Source organism: Pecten maximus, chromosome 3 (assembly GCF_902652985.1).
Source record: "Pecten maximus chromosome 3, xPecMax1.1, whole genome shotgun sequence".
Classification (NCBI taxonomy): domain Eukaryota; kingdom Metazoa; phylum Mollusca; class Bivalvia; order Pectinida; family Pectinidae; genus Pecten; species Pecten maximus.
The window spans coordinates 37,199,426-37,224,852 of NC_047017.1; the positions used below are offsets into that span (position 1 = coordinate 37,199,426).

At 34.8% G+C, this 25,427-nt stretch overlaps 1 protein-coding gene across 1 annotated transcript; it reads right to left on the bottom strand.

Moving 5' to 3' along the window:
- Positions 1–577: 577 nt before the first annotated feature.
- On the bottom strand, positions 578–25,399 carry LOC117322741 (peroxisome assembly factor 2-like). The gene is made up of 20 exons (XM_033877679.1): positions 24,119–25,399; positions 23,494–23,666; positions 22,920–22,960; positions 22,551–22,690; positions 22,171–22,319; positions 21,767–21,887; positions 20,858–20,930; positions 20,135–20,212; positions 19,808–19,959; positions 19,487–19,588; positions 19,022–19,098; positions 18,516–18,654; positions 18,001–18,121; positions 17,747–17,831; positions 17,188–17,249; positions 11,237–11,345; positions 10,755–10,871; positions 9,439–9,516; positions 6,612–6,751; positions 578–6,395 (listed from the first exon to the last, which is right to left on the bottom strand). Exons 1-20 carry the CDS (start codon positions 25,397–25,399, stop codon positions 6,259–6,261), a joined length of 3,375 nt encoding a protein of 1,124 aa, XP_033733570.1. The 3' UTR covers positions 578–6,258.
- Positions 25,400–25,427: the final 28 nt, after the last annotated feature.

Genomic DNA, 25,427 nt, shown 5'->3' on the forward strand with positions numbered 1-25,427 from the left:
GTGCTGTTTACAGACTTTCTTCAAGCCATATGATAACTTTGATCTGATGTGGGTCGCAGATCTAGATAGCCATGTTTCCGAAATTCAAGATAAAGGAATGTGTGACATTTTTAAACATAATGTCATTGATATGGTTGATCTGAATGATGTGAAGGCATTAGTGTACATGCCACAAATTCCTGCAGCAAAACTACGTCACAAAGATATCTGTGTTCTTGACACCATAGCGAAAACACTTGACTTGATTCCTGACCAAGTCCTCTTCCTGCCAATGGACAAGAAAATGTTTCTGTGGTGAGCAATGATGTACTACTACCGATACAGAAAGAAAAAAGTAACACAAGCAAGTCATTTTTTAGCATCAACCAGAGTCCTGTTGGACACTGTCAAATATCTAAATATATGTTATGATAAAATTGCTTTTTGATTTGCACTATAGTATATAAGTGTTCCCAAATATATTAAGTCAGATTGCTCAATAAATGATGATTGATGCTAACAGCATTTACAAGTACATCATAGGAAATCACTAGTGAACTTTGAATTAAAAACAAAAAACAAAGATGAAAATGTGATCCTTGTTTGATTTTCTTTTATTTGACACCAAAGGCACAATACTTCTGTTTGTAGTTAATAGCATGTAGGGTATTATGGCACAAAACATTATCTCGCACAACTCATAGTGTACCTCATCAACATCTAGTAAATCATAATTCATGATCAAGTAAAAAAAAACTTTTGCAATTTTAAGTAATCAATATAAGTATACCTATTTTTTATTGTAATTGTGATCTTAGAAAGGTTACAAATATTAAATCATAAATGGATATGTTATCGGCCTCAGAATGTGAAACAGACTTGAAAATAAAGATAAATTGTAAAAAAAAATGTTATTGTGTGTGAAATTTTATGAAATGCATAAAAAATGTCTGTATATAGCAATTATGGCAAAATTGTACTTTCCAATATTGACCTAGTGCAAGTGACAATATATATGAAAACAGAGTTTTTGGACAACTGAATCAATATAGACCATTAATGAGGACAAATATGTAAATACAGTACTGACTGGGCAGATGTCCCTATACTAATGGATTTAGTAATATATTTAGTAATTATTAATTCTTACGTGATGTATAAACATAGGTGACATTCATCAGAATACAAGAATTGTCAGAAGACAACATAGCTCACCAAGTCGAAGTAATTCCAAATTGACTTTTTAAAAATCAGCAGTTCTGCAAATGCAGTACTACTCAAAAGGTCATGTTACAAGGAAAACAGGTCAAATATGCAATCCTTGTCTCATACAGTTAACATACAGTGGGTCACAGTTAACATTTTTCAAAATGCATCAGGTCCAAAAATATAAAAGCCAATTTAAAGGTTTTTTCTTACATACTTCACAGTGATCCCATGATTGTTAGGGATGGATCAATCTCGTGGGGTAGGGAAAGGCAGCTGGCACCCACTGTGATGCCACTCACAATAGGGTAATGTCATCATTTTTTGTTTAGTAACCACCATGTAAATTGATAATGTCATCATTTCGGTACACATTCCATCGAGCATTGATAATGACACAGCACCTTAGAATCTGTTACTTGTTTCAAGTATGTAAGAAAAATAATCAAATATGGGCCTGGCTGTGGACATGGATATCTCAACCCTCACATAAGAATTTGGCTGGCCAGCACTTTGACCAGCCAAACTCTTACACTCAGGTTGAGATTAATAGAATCTAACATGAGTCTGTTCCATGAACAAGGATATCTCAACCCAAGTGTAAGAGTCTGGCCATGCAGTCAGCACGAGGCTTGTCGAGTGCTGGCCAACCAAACATTTATATGTTTCTATTGTCCTGATTTTTCAATGCTTTTTACCTGGGGATGTTTTACATATATTGACTTGATGTCAACGTTTAATGATTACACAATACCTTGGCTGAAAAAAGAGCCACATAGGTATTATTGTCATTTGATCAAATGAATAAATACACTAGAATTACATGTAATTAAATGCCTTGCCTGTCCCACTTTGTCAGTATAATAAGTCTGTATTTTTTTCCCAAAACAACCAAAAAATCTCCACTTGATAGTATGAAAGCATGCACCTTGTATAATTTATAGTCATGTATATATGAATATTGATCAACTGTATTACAAATATCATATTTCACAAAATCACTAATTCTCAAAATTGAAATCAATATGACATTTTTACCCTAAAAGTTTCTATTTCTAAAAAGTAAGAAAATGCATCTGATTATATTATAGAATTTATTCAAATTGGGCTGTAAACTTGTAAATCAATTAAAGAAGCCCATACTACAATGCAAATATATTTTAAGTTTGGTTGAAATGATATTGATATTTTTTGAGAAACTGAGCTAAACACAAAACCTTAAAGTCCAGATTCCAAGCATCCCTAATTTTCAGTCAATCAAGTTTTGTTAAAGTTGGACTTTTCCTTTTTAAGCGACAGATTTAAAGCAAAACATGATGGTGAAATGTTGATGACAACACGTCATCACCACAAAAGTAACACCATAGTCCTGCTATGCAACTTCATTGCTGGAGAAACAATAAAGTTTCCTGATGAATGTGCACATAAGTTGGTAGTGAGCATATTTCATTATTCAGAACGGAATTTTTAGAATTTGATACACCAGGTCCTGATCCTGTAAAAATCTTGAATAACCCGAAGTCAGTGTGAGATCTCAGTTTTGTGGAATTTAGTAGTTTAATGTAGAGGATATTGACTGGTTTCCTGTTGAATATAACATATATTTCAGGAGTATGACAGAATATTGATAGATCGGTATACATGAATTCTGTCATACAAGTGAATACACATCATATTCAACAAAAGACAAAAATAAGAGAAAATATCAACATTATTCCTGTGGGTTTCCGACGATGGACGATAAGTGTAGCGTAGCATAGTGCAATCAACCTTGGGTTTCCGACGATGAAAAAAAGAATGATCTATACATATACATGTAGTACTAAATTTACATCTAGAGTCAGGTTGTCAAGCTTCACTACATTTTAAGACTAACTTACTAACCTGGTAGTATTTGAGCATCTCAAGCGTAAACATGTTTTACATGAGTCGAGATAACAGTACAAAACATACTGTACATATCACAACATTAAAATTCACACAGTGAGTACACGAGAATGATTTTATAGTACTGATATAGTACTACAGATTATTTGTGACATTAGATGTCTGTTAAATAAACAACAAATCAAACAGTCTGTAATATATACTAAATATAGTACCCGTCAGTCTCACACAATGTCTTATACTGGATAGTTCTGGGAACAGAAGTTGTGAAACAGGCAACGTTATACTTTGAGTAAGAAATACAAAAATAAATAAAGATACACAACAATTGGAATCTGAAATAAATAGAATTTGAAAATATATCAACAATAATTGTACAAAATGATTAATGATGCACAAAATAATTAACAATGCATAATTAATTACCCGTCAGTAATAATAAGCCATTAACATTTAAATCATAGTTCTTCAGGAATATGAAATTTAGAACAATAATTAATATTTTCACAGTCTTAAAAACGACTATTGATTATGACAATGAATAACATACAAGAAAAATTTACTTTTTAATCTGAGAATGGTTGGCACATAATCCAAGCCTATAGACAAAGGTGACAACAACTCGATCAGTCTTCTATTGCCAATCTTAAAATGGTGTCTGGTTTTAACTGATCTAAGTTCAATCATGTAAAGCCAAAATAAACCACAAACATACAAGAAATATCACCCCGGTTTACACAGTAAACTTCACCTCAAATGACAACAAATCAAGCATAGCATCTACCCTAGACATATTTTCATATTAAAAAGTTTAATAAAATCAAAAGTTTTCCTGGAACTTAAAATCTGAGTAATGTACTTTCCTAAAAAATGGTAATATTTGATCAATTCCACAGAACATGCTGATATTTGACACATTACTGTATAAATGCATACCTGTAGTACAGTGTCAACAGTGCATTTTTTTTTAATTCGTCCTACACTGTTATTAGGTAATCATTGGTAGTTTGTTAAATATCTTTGGGACAGGGGTTTGATTCTCCATTTCGATGAGATCAAGAATAGGTATGGGATTTATGGATTTTTTCTGGGTACTCTAGTTCCCCCACAATAACACTTGTTTTGCACTTCCATTCGGGCCAATAAGAGCAATCAAAAGAAGTAAATATAACTTGTTTCACAAATTGCTTTAAAGTAAATAAAGTTTACATTAAAGAATTGTTAAAACGACATTTTGTAGCATTTAAATTTTGTGCTGATTAGTTCCAACTACAGCTAAATAGCAGTAAATAAGTATCATAGACTAAGTACGGTTTTCACACATCAGTATCTACATACTTACATGTACATTCCACGTGACAATTCCACAACATAAGATATCTGGTATATGATTTAAAAGGACTGTAAATGCCATCAAGGGTTAATGACTAAATCATTGTAGCCATAGAAATAGCAGTAGTTCATGGTAAAAATGACTGCTCCATCTAAAGTATCACGTGCACGCTGTCAGTAACTTAGCTAAGTTTAAATGTAAATTAAAATTTCTATATAAGACAGAAAAAGTAATATTTGGAAACCAAGGCTTCTCAGCATCCAAAGATTGGCTGTCTTCTTTATTGTGGCCTAAATGATGTGTACGTTTCGACCTCTAGTTAGACATCATCAGGATGTGGTCCTGATGACAGCCACATATCCAGGGGTCGAAAGATGTCAACAACATCTAAACACAATCAAGATCACCATCTTGAATGCTGAGTAGCCTTTACTTCCAAATATTATGTTCACTACATAGGAAGGATTGCTATTGAATATCACAAGGTACCCATCCAAGAAGATTACCCTCATTTGAAACAACAGGAATGTTGGTTTTCTTCCATTTTGCAGTCTCTCAGGACAGCAAAGGTGTAAGAAATTTAAAGATAGGCTTTAAAGTTTCTGGTTATGACATTTATTATCGTTTTAAATGACAGAGCTTTGTAGATAAATGTATCATACAGTATGCAGTAAAGTTCTGTCACATCAACACTACAGCAAGGCAGTTCTCCTACTGAAAATGTCGGCAGTAAATACATTTCTGTATTTACCTTCTATGACTACCTAACAAACTACCCTTACTATAACTCTCAATAGCTGTAAGGAAACTCCAAATAATAACCAATTAAAATTCTGAGTTGTATATTGGTCTATCAAACTACTGCTGAAATTGTCTGTGACTCTCACTGTATCTGGCTCATGTCATTGCATCATAACTTCCTCACTGTTAGTGAGCTAACTCTCACTATCTGGCTCATGTTATTACATCATAATTTTCTCATCAAACTCTCACACTATCCAACTCACTCTATTACATCATAACTTTCTTACTGTTAGTGAGCTAACACTCACTGTATCCAACTCATGTTATTATATTATAAATTCCCAAGCTCACTGTTAGTGAACTAACTCTCCCTCTATCAGGTTTCATCTTTGAAATTCCAGGCTTTTATGAAGATGGGATAACTGATAGAAAGTGTAGCCTTTGGATTTCCGAGATATTTAGATATGACATTATTCTCACTACCTGAAACTAGTCAGCTCCCTCTAACATTACATATTTTCCTGGTTAACATGTGGCCCATCTCTCATTGTTAAACTTCTATATAACAACTGCAAACAACTGTCTTTAGTGATCCAGTTATTTGCTGTAACTGCCTGAGGTGGTCCAGCTCCTCGCTGTAAGTGTCTGTAGTGGTCCAGCTACTCACTGTAACTAACTGTTTATAGTCTAACTCATCACGGCTTGTTAAACTCCTGCTGTGACTGTTTGTAGCCTAACTCATCATGGCTTGTTAAACTCCTGCTGTAACTGTTTGTAGTCTAACTCATCACAGCTTGTTAAACTCCTGCTGTAACTGTTCGTAGCCTAACTCATCACTGCTTGTTAAACTCCTGCTGTAACTGTTTGTAGTCTAACTCATCACGGCTTGTTAAACTCCTGCTGTAACTGTTTGTAGTCTAACTCATCACTGCTTGTTAAACTCCTGCTGTAACTTTTTGTAGTCTTACTCATCACGGCTTGTTAAACTCCTACTGTAACTGTTTGTAGTCTAACTCATCACGGCTTGTTAAACTCCTGCTGTAACTGTTTGTAGTCTTACTCATCACGGCTTGTTAAACTCCTACTGTAACTGTTTGTAGTCTAACTCATCACTGCTTGTTAAACTCCTGCTGTAACTTTTTGTAGTGGTCCAATTCCTGTTCTGACAGGGATGGAGTTAGAGCTGAAAGAGCCTCCAGGAAGTCTTGCTTGGAAACCATCACATTTTTCTGATCTGTAGTCTCACCTAAGAAACAAAAATGCATTCAGACTGGATTAATGAGCTTCCTGTCAAGTTTCATGGTTGAAGTCATGATGTGAAAAAAATATGTATCAGGTAATATTATTTACATTCTTTAATGCACCAACCAAGGAAACTTAAGATAGCTATGGTGAACTACTGATTTAATTTAATAGCTATATAAACCCCACTTTACCGGTGTTAATCAGTTCTGTGACTCACCTGCTTCCAGCTTCTGTATCCGCCTTTTAATGGCATTCAGCATAGCATCAGAACTCAAGGCATAAAAGTCAGCACCGGTTAAATTTTTGGGACATTCAGCTACCACAGCAGAAAGATCACAGTCTGTTTCAAGCTTAAATCTGAAAAATGTTTTAAGTGAAATCTAGAATGAGAGTGTTTATCATAAACCTATAATACATGGGATAGCTTCAACAAATACTGTGATGATATAAAGATTGGATGAATACCAATATGTCATAACATATGTAAGGAGACACGAGTCTACATCAGCAACTCCGTCCTTGAAAGACCAAGGCTGTTTATAGGATGTTAATCTATACAAACATATCAAGTACATGTTTTACAGACTTTAATATAAGACTTGAACAAGGAGCCGCAAAGCTTGGCATTATCCCCCGCGCCCCGCAGTTGGTATGAAAACCCAAATACATGTATATATCAAGCTCAAAGTAAGAGTTATTAAGGAAACAGTAATTTGGTATTTTTGATTAAGTCTCCATGGTGACAGAAATAATACCGAAAATAGAAGGTCCGCAATAGCAAAGGCACAACTAGTCTGATATATTCAGAAAGTTTCAAGGAGCTGCGTTGAACAGTTTTGGAGTTATAGCCCGGAAACAAAAGGAAACAGTAATTTGGTATTTTTGATTAAGTTTCCATGGTGACAGAAAAAATACCGAAAATGGAAGGTCCGCAATAGCAAAAGGCACAATTAGGGCACTAGTCTGATATACGGTAAACCTCCGGTTAGTTCGAACAAAATTAAATAAATATTGACCAACCTGTTCGAATTATTCGAAATTATGCTTCAGAAAATAAGCTTGAGTTCGAACTATTCGAGTCAATATCGGCGAAAATCTCGGCAGAGTGAAATCATTAGACACAAACACATCCATCGTAAATCTGATACGTAACAACAGCGGCCTGAACAATGGCACATTTGTAAGTAAGTAAAATGATAGTATTTTATTTAATTCAATGTTAATTGATCGTTAAACGTTCTTCATTTCGCGATAATTGTGATGGTTATTGTGCGAAGCCGCTCGGGCAATGCGTAGCTACAGTAGGCCCCAAAACAGTACAGTACATATTTCATTTGTGACACAAAAGTTAAACATTTGTACAGTATAATCTTTGCATAGTTATATTTTTTATCTGAATCAGAAACTATCGCTATATTATTGTAATAAATGGTCTCTTTAATACATCAAAAGCAGTCTACATAACTTGTTGCGTTTACGAAAGCACTACTGTAAAAATAGGCGATATATGTTGGTAAAATTAGGTCAGAACATCAACATGTCTGCTTTTAAATATGCCCAGTCATATTATCTACCAAACATAGTTGATACCTGCAAAATTATACATCACTGATTGGGACACCTGTGGATTGTTTTGACTGGATATGAATGCTTTTCACGTCACTCAGCACAATCGGGCAGCCGATCCTTTCAACTTTACCGCAAGCGACACCTCGCGTGGCCTGCTTACCTAGCGTGAGGTCGCAGGTTTTCAGGTAATAACTTGATTGGCAATACTTAAGAGATGTCCAGTCACAATTAAATAATCATAATGCTAAGTTAACACTAGTTATATGTGAAAATACACGGACGATTTCTTAGTTTGCCATACAGCGCGAATACAAATATCGTATGTTATTTATACATTGTCGGGGCCTAAATTTGCAATCAGCTGTCTCGTGCGTGGTGTATTTTGCAATGTAAAAAAAACCTGAATTAACACTAAAATATGTGGCACATATTAAATCACAGACGCATTCTGATGACCACACATACAATCTAATAACCTAAACGTGCTTGCTGATCAAATTTAAATCTTGGCATTTTTTCGGGGCCGGTGTCAGCTATAAACAGCCAGAGTTCGAACTATTACTAGCTAAACAATTATTGTTTTTCTTGAAAAAGATGTGTGTTCAAACTATCCGCGTGTTCGAATTAATTGGAGGTTTACCGTATACAGAAAGTTTCAAGGAGCTGCATTGAACGGTTATGGAGTTATAGCCCGGAAACAAAAGGAAACAGTAATTTGGTATTTTTGATTAAGTTTCCATGGTGACAGAAAAAATACCAAAAATCGAAGGTCCGCAATAGCTAAAGACACAACTAGGGCACTAGTCTAATATATACAGAAATTTTCAAGGAGCTGCGTCGAACGGTTTTTGAGTTATAGCCCGGAAACAAAAGGAAACATTAATTTAGTATTTTTGATTAAGTTTCCATGGTGACAGAAAAAATACCAAAAATGGAAGGTCCGCAATAGCAAAAGGCACAACTAGGGCACTAGTCTGATGTATACAGAAAGTTTCAAGGAGCTGCGTTGAACGGTTATGGAGTTATAGCCCGGAGAAGAATCTCGGACGGACGGACTGACGGAGCCCAATTTAATATCCCCTGCAAACACGTTTCACAGGGGATAATACCTGGGTAAGTGTAAAAGTGAAAATTAACACTGCCAGGTGTTACCAAGTTCTGTTGTCTCATCAATTTACTCTTAACTATTACAAGAAATCAGCATTTTTGCGAGTAAATCATTTTTTTTATTTTGCATCTAATTGTAAAATTAAACACTTGCGGGATAAGAAAACTAAAAGAGTGATTTATATAATAATTTTGATGTAATAAAAAGAACTTTGCTTTGTCTTTCTTTACCAACATAAACATAATCTTTATTTTATTTGTATGTATCAATTAGAATTAGAATAGTTTGAAATTCCTTATGGTAGTAATATCTGTATAATAATGTTGCTCATCAGTCTGAAATCATACTGTCATTATAAGGTACTTACTTCCTGGTCAGGGCCTTAATCACTCGGAGTTGTGAGTCTTTGTCATCACTGACACCAAGGTACAGCAGTTTGTCAAACCTGTGGGTAAAGCAGAAAAGTTTTTGTGTCAGGTCACAAACCATGGGCCACAAAACACACACAAGTCATAATGCTTCTGTGTCAGGTCACAAACCATGGGCCACAAAACACATATAGGTCATAATACTTCTGTGTCAGGTCACAAACCATGGGCCACAAAACACACACAAGTCATAATACTTCTGTGTCAGGTCACAAACCATGGGCTACAAAACACACACAAGTCATAATACTTCTGTATCAGGTCACCTGGGCCACAAAACACACACAAGTCATAATACTTCTGTGTCAGGTCACAAACCATGGGCTACAAAACACACACAAGTCATAATACTTCTGTATCAGGTCACAAACCATGGGCCACAAAACACATATAGGTCATAATACTTCTGTGTCAGGTCACAAACCATGGGCCACTAAACACACACAAGTCATAATGCTTCTGTGTCAGGTCACAAACCATGGGCCACAAAACACACACAAGTCATAATGCTTTTGTGTCAGGTCACAAACCATGGGCCACTAAACACACACAAGTCATAATGCTTCTGTGTCAGGTGACCATGGGCCACAAAACACACACAAGTCATAATGCTTTTGTGTCAGGTCACAAACCATGGGCCACAAAACACACACAAGTCATAATGCTTCTGTGTCAGGTCACAAACCATGGGCCACAAAACACACACAAGTCATAATACTTCTGTGTCAGGTCACAAACCATGAGCCACAAAACAAACAAGTCATAATGCTTCTGTGTCAGGTGACCATGGGCCACAAAACACACACAAGTCATAATGCTTCTGTGTCAGGTCACAAACCTGGGGCCAAAAAAACACACACAAGTCACAATGCTTCTGTGTCAGGTCACCTGGGCCACAAAACACACACAAGTCATAATGATTCCACTAGCAGAATTTGAGAAGAAGTTTGAAATAGGTGTTTGATCAGGAAAACTATGATTGCACAATCATGTTACAAAATGGCCGCTGTGGCTGCCATTTCAAAGTTTTTACGAGGCTCCCCTTCCTTAACATTCTCCCCAATTTCCCCAAAAATAACAACACTTGGCCAGGACCATCTCAGAATCATTTCAGGCAAGTAAGAGCTCAGTTCCACTGGATGAAGCATGATGCCTATAGGTCATCTTTGACCCTCAGGTCTGGGTCAGATAACATAAAAAAATGTTTATGTACACAGGACCACATCCAGTATACCATGTTGTGATTAGTGATTACCTGCCAGGCCGAAGTAGTGCTGGGTCTAATAAATCTGGCCTGTTAGTTGCTCCAATTACAAACACATCACATGACTTGTGAAGACCATCCAACTCGGCCAGCAGCTGAGACACAACCCTGAAATCCATGACGCAAACCATGTTTTAACTGTTATACAAATAATCTAAATATATATAGTGGAAACTTGACAATACATGTACACATACAGGTTAACTGAATTCCTGTGACCCCAATTTTCATGAAACAAAATACTTCTATTACAGTAAAAAAAATTCCAATAACCTGATAAAATCTCTTACTTTTCATTTTTCTACTGGCAATACTGCCAAGATGTGTGACTAGGTTGCAATGTATTAAAATGTTTAACTAACTGTAAATTTCAGTAGCACTATGGTAAACAGACCGAGCATGAATAACAATGTAACTAAGCTTTGGAATAAATAGTCTTGGACAATAAAACTTCATCTTAAGACTACACTCACCTGTCCATAACTCCTCCAGAATCACCACTCTTCCCTCGGTTCGGCGCAAGAGAGTCCAACTCATCAAAGAATATAACACATGGTGTGGCACTCCTAGCACGATGAAACACTGTCAATCGTAAAATAATATTACAAACGGTACCAAAAACTCATGGCACGATGAAACACTGTCAATTGTAAAATAGTTATATTACAAACGGTACCAAAAACTCATGGCACGATGAAACACTGTCAATCGTAAAATAGTTATATTACAAACGGTACCAAAAACTCATGGCACGATGAAACACTGTCAATCGTAAAATAATATTACAAATGGTACCAAAAACTCATGGCACGATGAAACACTGTCAATCGTAAAATAGTTATATTACAAACGGTACCAAAAACTCATGGCACGATGAAACACTGTCAATCGTAACACTCACATTACAAACAGTACAAAAAAACTCATGGCACGATAAAACATTGTCAATCGTAAAACATAAAACAAACACTGTCAATCGTAAAATAGTTATATTACAAACGGTACCAAAAACTCATGGCACGATGAAACACTGTCAATCGTAAAACAAAGCACGATGAAACACTGTCAATCGTCAAATAGTTATATTACAAACAGTACCAAAAACTCATGGCACGATGAAACACTGTCAATCGTAAAACAAAGCACGATGAAACACTGTCAATCGTAAAATAATATTACAAATGGTACCAAAAACTCATGGCACGATGAAACACTGTCAATCGTAAAATAGTTATATTACAAATGGTACCAAAAACTCATGGCACGATGAAACACTGTCAATCGTAAAACAAAGCACGATGAAACACTGTCAATCGTAAAATAATATTACAAATGGTACCAAAAACTCATGGCACGATAAAACATTGTCAATCGCAAAAACATAAAACAAACACTGTCAATCGTAAAACATAAAACAAACACTGTCAATCGTAAAATAATATTACAAATGGTACCAAAAACTCATGGCACGATGAAACACTGTCAATCGTAAAATAATATTACAAATGGTACCAAAAACTCATGGCACGATGAAACACTGTCAATTGTAAAATAGTTATATTACAAACGGTACCAAAAACTCATGGCACGATGAAACACTGTCAATCGTAAAATAGTTATATTACAAACGGTACCAAAAACTCATGGCATGATGAAACACTGTCAATCGTAAAATAGTTATATTACAAACGGTACAAAAAACTCATGGCACGATGAAACACTGTCAATCGTATAACAATATTACAAATGGTACCAAAAACTCATGGCACGATGAAACACTGTCAATCGTAACAGTCACATTACAAACAGTACCAAAAACTCATAGCACGATGAAACACTGTCAATCGTAAAATAGTTATATTACAAACGGTACCAAAAACTCATGGCACTATGAAACACTGTCAATCGTAAAACAAAGCACGATGAAACACTGTCAATCGTAAAATAGTTATATTACAAATGGTACGAAAAACTCATGGCACGATGAAACACTGTCAATCGTAAAATAGTTATATTACAAACGGTACCAAAAACTCATGGCACGATGAAACACTGTCAATCGTAAAACAGTCACATAACAAACAGTACCAAAAACTCATGGCACGATAAAACACTGTCAATCGTAAAACATAAAACAAACACTGTCAATCGTAAAAACATTCGATAAAACATTGTCAATCGTAAAACAAACACTGTCAATCGTAAAACAGTCATATTACAAACGGTATCAAAAACTAAATCCTCTGATGACTTACTTAGATACTAAATCCTATAGAGCCCAAACACAAATTGTTGACTGGGTATCCATTTAACATGTATTATAAAGATGGTAGGTGTAGATAATATGTGTTCTCTTTTAAAAGCCATACATGCCATACCTCCCGGCGTGAGACAAAATCTCCCTTATTTTCAAGTCATTTATTTCCTCCCGGCAGGAGAGCCCAAATTCCCGTATTTTGTAATTCCCTCCGGTATTTTTGCCGACGCCATATTTGTTTACAATTCAGTAGTTTTTCTCGCGAGATTTGGCTAAATTTAGCGATCACGTGATCCATCTGTTCACGTAATCACTCAATCAAAATGGCGCCTGTTGGACACGGCTTTCACGAAGCTCTGGCTAGTGTAATGTTTGCGCTAGAATATCTATCACCATGAAATAAAGGCAAGACGCTTACAAACAACTTTAACCATCTTTGCTAACAGACTTGAATTATTGTCTGTTTTCTTTTAGGACCATACTTTGATGATGGTAATTGATACAGAGCCTGGTCAGACGCAAAAGCACACGTGTTTTTCATGTAACATGTGTATCGTTGATCAGTGATAGCAAGCTGAAATCCGATATTTTCTTTTAGAAAGCTATCAAAATTAGCACATCTGGTGGTCGTAGTGGTCAAGCATGTTTACAATGACTGTACAGTCCATGACAGAGACAATATACAAAATCTAGAATGATCGTGATAAGATTTACTGCAGTTTCCTAACATGAACATCTTCAGTTCTCATGACTTCATGTATACATTTACTTGCACACTTGGAATATTTTTATATCTAAATGGTCCAACATAAGGTATCCCACAGGACATTTCATGGTGATATTTTTCCAACTGATGTGTTCCCTCAGAGTGGATCAAGCTTTCTAATTTTAAGAAAAATCCAAACTGATAAATAATTAACTTTCTTGTCTTAATCTTTAGCTACATGTAATTAAAATATACCCTTTTCAAATGCTGTTATGTAATATGCATAAAGCTGTGAAACTTTTTGTGTTACATAAAAAAATCAAAAAATAATTTCAAATCTTTAGAATCTGAATGTATACTATTGCATTTTTTACCTTATACAACTTTTTGTTGTTTGCATATACAATATGATTAATATCCAAAATAAATATAAATATTCTTTATCACTTTCAAAATTAGTTTATTGCTTTAAAATTGAGTAAAAATGTTGATATTCATGTCACGCACAAATCTCCCTTATTTTAGGCAAAACTCCCTTAAAATAATCATCAATCTCCCTTATTGGTCTCCTGAAAGTATGGCATGTATGAAAAGCAATATTTGAATTCGACAGATTCTGCTTTTATGAAATAAGTACATGGATACTTCATATACAATCATTTGTTGTGGGCATGTATTTACTTCACAGCTTTTACTGTATTAGAAACGGAAATAAAACAACCACAGTAGTGTTAATGTGAAACGTTTTCTCCATATATTCATGTGTAAATATCAAAACTAATACTAAAACATTGTACATACCTTCTCTATACTAAAACATCGTACACACCTTCTCCATACTAAAACATTGTACATACCTTCTCTATACTAAAACATTGTACATACCTTCTCCATACTAAAACATCGTACATACCTTCTCTATACTAAAACATCGTACACACCTTCTCCATACTAAAACATTGTACATACCTTCTCCATACTAAAACATTGTACATACCTTCTCCATACTAAAACATTGTACATACCTTCTCTATACTAAAACATCGTACATACCTTCTCCATACTAAAACATTGTACATACCTTCTCTATACTAAAACATTGTACATACCTTCTCCACACTAAAACATTGTACATACCTTCTCCATACTAAAACATTGTACATACCTTCTCCATACTAAAACATTGTACATACCTTCTCCATACTAAAACATTGTACATATCTTCTCTATACTAAAACATCTCACATACCTTCTCCATACTAAAACATCTCACATACCTTCTCCATACTAAAACAATGTACATACCTTCTCCATACTATAACATTGTACATACCTTCTCCATACTATAACATTGTACATACCTTCTCCATACTATAACATTGTACATATCTTCTCTATACTAAAACATCTCACATACCTTCTCCATACTAAAACATCTCACATACCTTCTCCATACTAAAACATCTCACATACCTTCTCCATACTAAAACATTGTACATACCTTCTCCATACTAAAACATTGTACATATCTTCTCTATACTAAAACATCTCACATACCTTCTCTATACTAAAACACCTCACATACCTTCTCCATACTAAAACATCTCACATACCTTCTCCATACTAAAACATTGTACATACCTTCTCCATACTAAAACATCTCACATACCTTCTCCATACTAAAACATTGTACATACCTTCTCCATACTAAAACATCGTACATACCTTCTCCATACTAAAACATTGTACATATCTTCTCTATACTAAAACATCTCACATACCTTCTCTATACTAAAACACCTCACATACCTTCTCCATACTAAAACATCGTACATACCTTCTCCATACTAAAACATCGTACATACCTTCTCCATACTAAAACATTGTACATACCTTCTCCATACTTAAACATTGTACATACCTTCTCCATACTAAAACATCGTACATACCTTCTCCATACTAAAACATTGTACATACCTTCTCCATACTTAAACATTGTACATACCTTCTCCATACTAAAACATCTCACATACCTTCTCCATACTAAAACATCTTACATACCTTCTCCATACTAAAACATTGTACATACCTTCTCCATACTAAAACATCGTACATACCTTCTCATTACTAAAACATCGTACATACTTTCTCCACACTAAAACATCTCACATACCTTCTCCATACTAAAACATCGTACATACCTTCTCCATACTAAAACATTGTACATACCTTCTCCATACTAAAACATCGTACATACCTTCTCCATACTAAAACATTGTACATACCTTCTCCATACTAAAACATCTCACATACCTTCTCCATACTAAAACATTGTACATACCTTCTCCATACTAAAACATCTCACATACCTTCTCCATACTAAAACATTGTACATACCTTCTCCATACTAAAACATTGTACATACCTTCTCCATACTAAAACATCGTACATACCTTCTCCATACTAAAACATCGTACATACCTTCTCCATACTAAAACATTGTACATACCTTCTCCATACTAAAACATCGTACATACCTTCTCCATACTAAAACATTGTACATACCTTCTCCATACTAAAACATTGTACATACCTTCTCCATACTAAAACATCTCACATACCTTCTTCATACTAAAACATTGTACATACCTTCTCCATACTAAAACATCGTACATACCTTCTCCATACTAAAACATTGTACATACCTTCTCCATACTAAAACATTGTACATACCTTCTCCATACTAAAACATTGTACATACCTTCTCCATACTAAAACATCGTACATACCTTCTCCATACTAAAACATTGTACATACCTTCTCCATACTAAAACATCTCACATACCTTCTCCATACTAAAACATTGTACATACCTTCTCTATACTAAAACATCGTACATACCTTCTCCATACTAAAACATTGTACATACCTTCTCCATACTAAAACATTGTACATACCTTCTCTATACTAAAACATCGTACATACCTTCTCCATACTAAAACATTGTACATACCTTCTCTATACTAAAACATCGTACATACCTTCTCCATACTAAAATATCTTACATACCTTCTCCATACTAAAACATCGTACATACCTTCTCTATACTAAAACATTGTACATACCTTCTCCATACTAAAACATTGTACATACCTTCTCCATACTAAAACATTGTACATATCTTCTCCATACTAAAACATCGTACATACCTTCTCCATACTATAACATTGTACATACCTTCTCCATACTAAAACATTGTACATACCTTCTCCACACTAAAACATTGTACATACCTTCTCCATACTAAAACATCTCACATACCTTCTCCATACTAAAACATCGTACATACCTTCTCCACACTAAAACATTGTACATACCTTCTCCATACTAAAACATTGTACATACCTTCTCCATACTAAAACATCGTACATACCTTCTCTATACTAAAACATCGTACATACCTTCTCGGACGTTCTGTTCACTCTGACCCACATACATGTTGATTAATTCTGGTCCCTTAACGCTGAAACAGAAATTATCATTTAAATTACTCCTTAAGGCTAAAACAATAGACAATTTCATAAAACTAACTTATCATAAGACTAAAACAATAGACATTATCATAAACTAACATATTAAAGCTAAAACAATGGACACTCATATAATCAGCCTTTAACACTAAAACAATAAACATTCTCATAAAATCATCTGAATAAATGAAAATATTAATTTTTTTTTTTTAATTTCATCTATTAAATACTTATTTGTTTTGTTATCAATGTTATAAAATGTTTTATCAATTAGGTACTGGGTAGTGTTTCTGTAAATCTAGTTGAAGTAATAGTAATGAAAACATCAGTAGGCCAAATAGTGCTTCCTTCTTGGTCTTGTTTCATGTGACATCAAAAAAATCTCATTATCACTAAATATCTTTTTTTTTTCATTTTTTTTTCTTCTAAAATCTTACTGAATGAACATTTTTTTATGAATTAGTGTTGTGATCGTTAAAGTAAGACAGACCTGAGGAAGTTGAGGGAACACTCTGTAGCCACAGCTTTGGCAAGTAATGTCTTTCCTGTCCCTGGTGGGCCATATAATAACACACCTGTTAGGCAACAAAGGCAATATTATCAAATTTCAAAATCTTTGAGATAATACAGGTCACATATATATAGAAGTACTAACTGAAATTAATTATTTCAAGTTTCATCAGCTGGACTCATTTTAAAGAGAAGTTTGAAACATGTTCAGAAACAAAATGGGAGTGTTTTTACCTGATCGTCGAAGTCCTGCAGCAAGCAGTTCTGGATACTGTAGTGGAAGCTGAACAGTATCTAGGATTTCAGATTTGACATCACTCAGGCCTCCAACATCGGACCAGGTTACATTTGGAATCTAGCAGAAATATTATCCCAGTTTAAAGCCACTACAGTACTACAGTAAGAATACATGTCTCACTTGATATTGAGGATTATTTGCTTCAATATAATTATGCGTTTATTACAAGTTAATGGTATAGATATTTAATAGTTGAATCAGTTTAACACCTAGGTGTTATATAAATAAAGGAACAGTGTAAGACATCAGAGGGAAGTATTTAAGAAAGGGTGACAATCAGCAATCTTGCAAGATAAAGGAAAATTCTGCATTACAATTTTTCTTCAGGTAAGGCATCAATTCAGATCACAGACTATGAATGTTTCACTGTATAGCTGAATACAAGAGCTAGGTAAGCAGAATTCTCGTTAGAAACTTTTAGTATTAGTATATTACATTACTATGTCCCTACCTTTGGTGCACCAATGGTGTCAGAGTGAGCTGCCTGAAGTTTGTCTAGGGCAGACACAAAATTTTCCTGTTGTACCACCACACCTGCCATAGATAAATCTTCCTCTTCTTCATATGATAGCAGGCGGCGCCCATCACCACTAAACGGCCAAAATAAACGGTACACTTAATACACACAATAAGAGATTCAGGAAAGATCCTGGCACCCACAACTGAATGGCCTTATTGGGCCTATGTACGAATGATACATGTATTTTCTCTACTATCCTCACCTTTCCCCTTTTACTCTTCGACATTTAAAAAATAATGGGATCCTGCATATAATATCTAAGAAACTCATCAAGAACCTTCTGGAAAGTAGTGATAACAAACCTCTATTGTCAAAATTTAAAAAAAAAAGGCAAACTTTAACACCGGTAGAAACCTAACTGTGCAATTAGGAATAGACAACCACACTTTAGATGTACATACAAACAAATGGAGGAGCCAATATTATTTTGTACTTACCACAGGTTACAAACTTTCTCATAGGCATCTTGTTTGGCATGGGATATCAGTGCAGCCATATCTCCAAGTACAAATCCCTGACAAACAGATCAAAATCATTAACTCATTACTCTGAATAAGACTTCATTCAGAAGGAGGTACAGTGGTTCTGAGTGAGGTATTGTCTGGATAATACCATCAACTTTATTTAGCAGGACATATCCTTTCGGAGTAATCCATTGTCCAGATTTAAGAATAAAAATAAAACTTTACCTAGAAGGATGTACAGATATTCTGGGATGCATTGTCAAGATTAAACCTAAAACTCTATCTAGCAGGACATACAGCCATTCTGTATTGCCCATTTAAAACTGTAAGAATAAAAGCACTGTGTAATGTTAACAGGACTTACAGCTGTTCTCAGCAATATATTGCCCATTTAAAACTGTAAGAATAAAACCACTATGTAATTTTAACAGGACTTACAGCTGTTCTCTGAGCCAGGTACTGGCCCGAGAGATCCCCAGAATAGTTCACATTCTGCAGCAGTCCATCCAATATCTCTGATCGTTCTTCCTCATTTGGTGCCTGCACAAATATTCAAATTTAGCAGAGGATGAGTTTGACACAAGACATTAAGATACGTACCAATTAATTAATTATCACAGTTTACAAAAAGATGAATTCAACAGTTGAGCAAACAACAAGTCACATATTTCATATGGTATATTTTTTCATAATGTAAGTGTTACTTCATGATATCATTGTTACACCAAAATAACCTTTCAAGATTTACAGAATGTGTACCTCTATTTGTATTTCATGGAGAAACGAGTCTCTCACATCTGCAGCAAGCATATTTGGTGAATGTGTGGAGCCAATCACAATGACAGGGTATTCCAACAGCTCTCTCCTTTGTTGGCGCAAACAAAGCTGAAAACTACTGGCCACTCGTGGATCTGATCAAAGATTAAGAATGAGTACATCATTAGAATTTCATTGTACGTGTACTGTTATGTAAAGAATTATACAACTTATACATCTATTAAAGATTGTATACATTCCATACTTTAGAAAACTATTATAACATTAATGATTATGTTAATTTCTAACAGACTAGTATTGGATCCCTACCATCTGTGTTCCTCTCTTTGTCCTTGCCCAGGGCATGTATACTGTGTAGGTACATAATACAGGGTGAGAAGTTACTGGCTGTAAAACAAAAAGTATTACTCATGTCAATAAATCAATTAAACTACCAATAAACCTGTAATCAGGATCTGTCTATGTAATTAATGCTGAATTACACCATTTAAAAAACAATTACCATTATTTCATTTGTAGTAATAAAGAACCATGCAAATTTCAGAACACAAAATCAATCGTAATCTGTAAATAACTGTCCATTAAATAATAACTTCACTTTCACCAAAACATGATATGAGAATCAAAGTTTTCCAATAGAGCTTTAAATGGAGTTTTTCAGAAATAATAAGCAGCACTGAATTAATGATTACCTGACATTGAGTCATTATCTCATACATGTTTGATTGTCTTATATGTATAATGATTACCTGACACTGAATCATTATCTCATACATGTTTGATTGTCTTATATGTATAATGATTACCTGACATTGAGTCATTATCTCATACATGTTTGATTGTCTTATATGTATAATGATTACCTGACACTGAATCATTATCTCATACATGTTTGATTGTCTTATATGTATAATGATTACCTGACACTGAATCATTATCTCATAGATGTTTGATTGTCATATATGTATAATGATTGCCTGACATTGAATCATTTTCTCATAGATGTTTGATTGTCTTATATATAATGATTACCTGCATTGAAGACATCTTTGATCCGTGCTTCCATCACTCTAGCAGACTCCCCATATAATCTGTGACAATTTACCTGTTATGAATATGTAATTAATGTACACTCTTACTGATGATATAGATTTATATAAGTAGGAAATTAAAATACATGTATTTAAAACAAGCATACTATTTATTGCTAAAGCAATAGATACCCCCTACCAGTTTGATGAAAATGAATCAAGCTAGTGCTAGTACATTCTAAACAAGTGCAATCAATGATTGTGAACCTCACCGACAGCAGCAATCACACTATGCACTCATTTTTTATGTATGTATAAGTATGTCATTTTGAAATTGTAAGTCACATAATATCACTCCTAGACCTCTAATGGATGTATAAACCAAATTAGAAGGGTGTGGACTTACAAGCTTTCCAAAAGCTTACCCCAAAATCTTTAAAGTGGGTTTTGATGTCAAAAAAGGTAAGTACACAATATGGTTAAATGCAAAAAAAAATCTTAACTTACTAAGTTACTCGTAACCCGTGAGCTAAAAATGTAACAGTGACTTTGATAAAACAACCTAGCTTGACTTTCGTACTTGTCCGAGATATTATGATCCTAAAACGTACTTGTCCGAGATATTATGATCCTAAAAAAGAGTCTTAAGTTTGATGAAAATTCCCCAAAAGCCGTCGCTAGATCACAGACAAACTTCCTTGTTACATACATACAAAAATTGATGGAGAGGAAAAGAGTTATCATTTTAAATTATAACTGAACACATAACCCTTAACCATTCACCTGTACAATGTATGACAAATTCAATTTTAAAACCATGTGACATTTTACCTTATAATGTAACTATATAAACCCTCTTAAAAATCACCCGAAAATTAATATGTATTCATTAAAACAATTTTTCGTTTACCTTAAACATATGAAGGTTCAGTCGTCTAGCAACTGCAGTTGCCATGGTGGTCTTCCCACACCCTGATGGACCAATTAACATTAAAGATCGCAAGACATCTTTAAGATGAGGGCTTGAAATGCTGAAAAATTAATAGAAGAATAGTAGATATAAATTGAATGGACATCCTTTAAAATGAAGGCCACATTCGAGGTCATGACAGCCATTTTATTTTTGTTCAGAACCATGACAGGATATTTTGCTACTTTGGTAAAATTAAGGTTGTAAATTTTGAGTTTTGGACCAGGTGTCAGAATTTAATACAGTGTATTTGCACATTATTCAGATATATTCTGCTTTAAAGTTTGTAATGAAAGAAAATGTATTCAAAAAATACAAGTGAACTACCAGCTGTTAAACACTACCTGTTGTGAAGCAAGGGTCTGATGAGCTCCTCCATGCGGTCAGCATATTTATTGAGGCCAAACAGGTACGTCTGTTCCCAGTAAGTAAGGGGATTCCTGGATAGGTAGGAGGTGGCAGTCACAGGAATATAACTGTGTACAGACCCCACCTGTTAACAAACGTATCACAAAAAGTTTTTGTTTAAGAGGTGTACACATACTTATGACTTTTCAGAACTAGTCAGTCATCAGCTGACCAAGGATGGTTGCCTAAGAAAATTACCAATGTACACATTTATTTGAGATGAAGGCACTTGAAGTTGCACCCTAAATATTGTTAAGGTAAAAATTATCTATATAGTGCTTCTTCATTGGTCATGAATTATCTGTTCTGTAGTTACCTGTATCAGTCTAGTGGAACTGCTATCACAGATGTAACATGGCAGGGAGACATCAGGGCCATCTATCTTTACAACCTTGAAGAAAACCACAGGGTTCCGCTTGTCTGAGTCCAAATCCATGCTACTGAATTCTGGATCATCTAAAAACACCAGAGAGAAACTTGTTCTACTGTATAGATGACTTCAGAGTTTGAATGGGCAATTTAATGCAGAAATCATGAGGGGATGAGACACCAAATAATCTACATGTATATATAATTAAGAACTAATGAAATCACTAGATACATGACACAAACAGATATGAACACATATTTCAATACTCAGTACTGTACACAAAACATTGGTTTCCAACACTATATCAAGATTTACCTGTACTCCTAATAGGTATAATGTCACCTTTGGTCATCAGCCTAAAAACAAACAAAAGCATTGATACTGAGATACAAAATATCAGTACTGATAGCAATGGTGTGTACACATGGTTAAGTTAATAAGAGTTACTGGGTGAAATAAGTGTTCCATCAGCATGGATATCTTTCATAAATTATGATGTTCTACATAATTTAACAAGTTACTCATTTATGAAATAGTAATCTCATGACTTCCTATGAACCTTCCTACCTACAGCAACACAAACATAGACATATGTAGTCAAACTCTTTCCTATCATATATACCAGTTATCTCCCCTACCAGCATCTGTGACTACAGACAAATGATATGCCTAGATATATTTCTGATATACCTGGTATGCATTGAGCTTTGATGAATTAAATAGTGTACTGGCTAACATATACGTTATATATATACTCCCCTGAATATATGTGAAATCAAAGTGACCTAGAAAACAAGACAATGTACTGGCTAACATATTCATTATACTCCCCTGAAGATATGTCAAATACAAAGTGAACTAGAAAACAAGACGTTTCTCATCACTAGACCTTGGGACATTGAAGTAGGCTTTAATGGCCTCGGTGTGAATGGCTCTGGGACTGTAGTATGGACTGATCACTATGGAAATCTGTATTTCTCTGGCTAATGGAATTTTACTGCTCCATGACGAACTTGTTGTTCCCGAGTCAACTTCATGCTCATCCTGGTCAGAGTGGTATTTCTGAAAGACAAAAATCAGGATGTAATAATGTACAAACTGGATCTTCTTTAATCTGCTCTCATTTTAATATATTTCATTTTGATCTACTAATCAATTAATCATTTTACTCATTTATCTTATTTTTTTCTTTATTCCATTGCCTTCCCATAGATGAATCATTTCATCAATACACATAGAATAATTTTCACCAAGTGAACATTTATTAGTCTTTTTCCTTGCTTGATTTAAATTCTTCTTGTCAAAACTTATACAATTAGTTACCAGATGAAATGTCTTGAATGATTTTTAAGAATTGTGGCATTATTACGCCATATTAAAGTTCCATTACAAATCTGCAAGATATGTATAAACTTTGATAAAACACTGGGTAACTTTTAAATTTGATACAAGTACCGCAATATATCTTTCTCTTGATTTCATTAGATTTCATAAATATTAAGTTCATAAAATACCTCAATCCTAATGGGTCCAATTATGCCGTGTGGTTTGGCACAAGTCATTTGCAGGTTGAACAACATCAAAGGTGAAATGAACACTTTGTTGGTATTTTCTAGAGACTCTGTTATACACTTGACCAGACCAAGTCTAAATGGCACGGTAAACGGCTGAGTTGTATCGTCTAGTGATACACGAACAAGGCTTTCCTCAAAAAATCCATGCTGTAACATTGTTTGTTTGGTCATACCTATGTAGTATAAAGGATCAAAAGTCACTTCTTGTTGTGGTTTGATTAAAAGTCTCTTCCAAAGGATGTGTTGCTGTACTACTTGGTAGTTAAAGGATATGTACAGTGGTTGAGTAGAGGATTTCTGGACACCAATAGTTTTGGCATTGAGTGTCAGCGAATCTGGTCGCATTGGTTGACAGAAATCTGATATTAGGTACTGGTCAACACTCTTAGAAGCCATGGCCTTTGTTGGACTGTCCAACTGAAACTCAGTGCTCCTCCTGTTGACATCTTGGTCAATGAATGAGATTATTATCTCTGTATTCACAGTGATTCTACCAACCCTTAGAGGACAGCACTCTAACACTTGCATGTCAAAATAGAATGAAGGATCAAATTCTGTGTCACTAAGAAAGAGTTTTGAGTATGGAGCCAGGAAGATGTCATTCTCCCTGACCAGTATGGGGTGTAAACACACTTCCACCAATAGTCCTGTACAAAAGTTAACTCTCTGCAACCAGCGGTATGCATTGAAATTTGACACACCAATAACCAGTTTCTGGATAGGGTATATTTTAACTTGCCTGATGTATAAATCATCTTCAGCAGCAATTTGGTAATGTGCTAAAAAATCTGCAGTTCCAGTTAAAACTATAAAGTCACTATACTCAGGCTTCAACTTTCTGTCAACAATATCACCCTTCTCTTTTCTAATCCAAACGCATGCAGCAATATCCAGCCATTCCTGATCACAACATACATTTGTAGACTCTATGTGGAGGTCACAGGAACAAGAAGGTGGGAAGGGGAGGCTGCCACTGGGGGAGGTACTGACACTGATCTGCCCTCCTGAGGATGGAGTGACTGGAAAAGAACTGTTGAAAGTGAAGTCGAGATCAGATGATCTCTTGCAACATACAGACAGGAAACATAATTGTGAGTCTTCTTTTGTTGATACACCTAGATTTTCTGCATCCTTTTCGCTGATGGACAGGTGCAATGGATGACTGGTTTGACTATGTTCTTCGATATGAAATCGTGCTAGCTGTCTCCTTTGGACTTTCATTTTCTCTTTCTTTCGTGTGCTATCTACA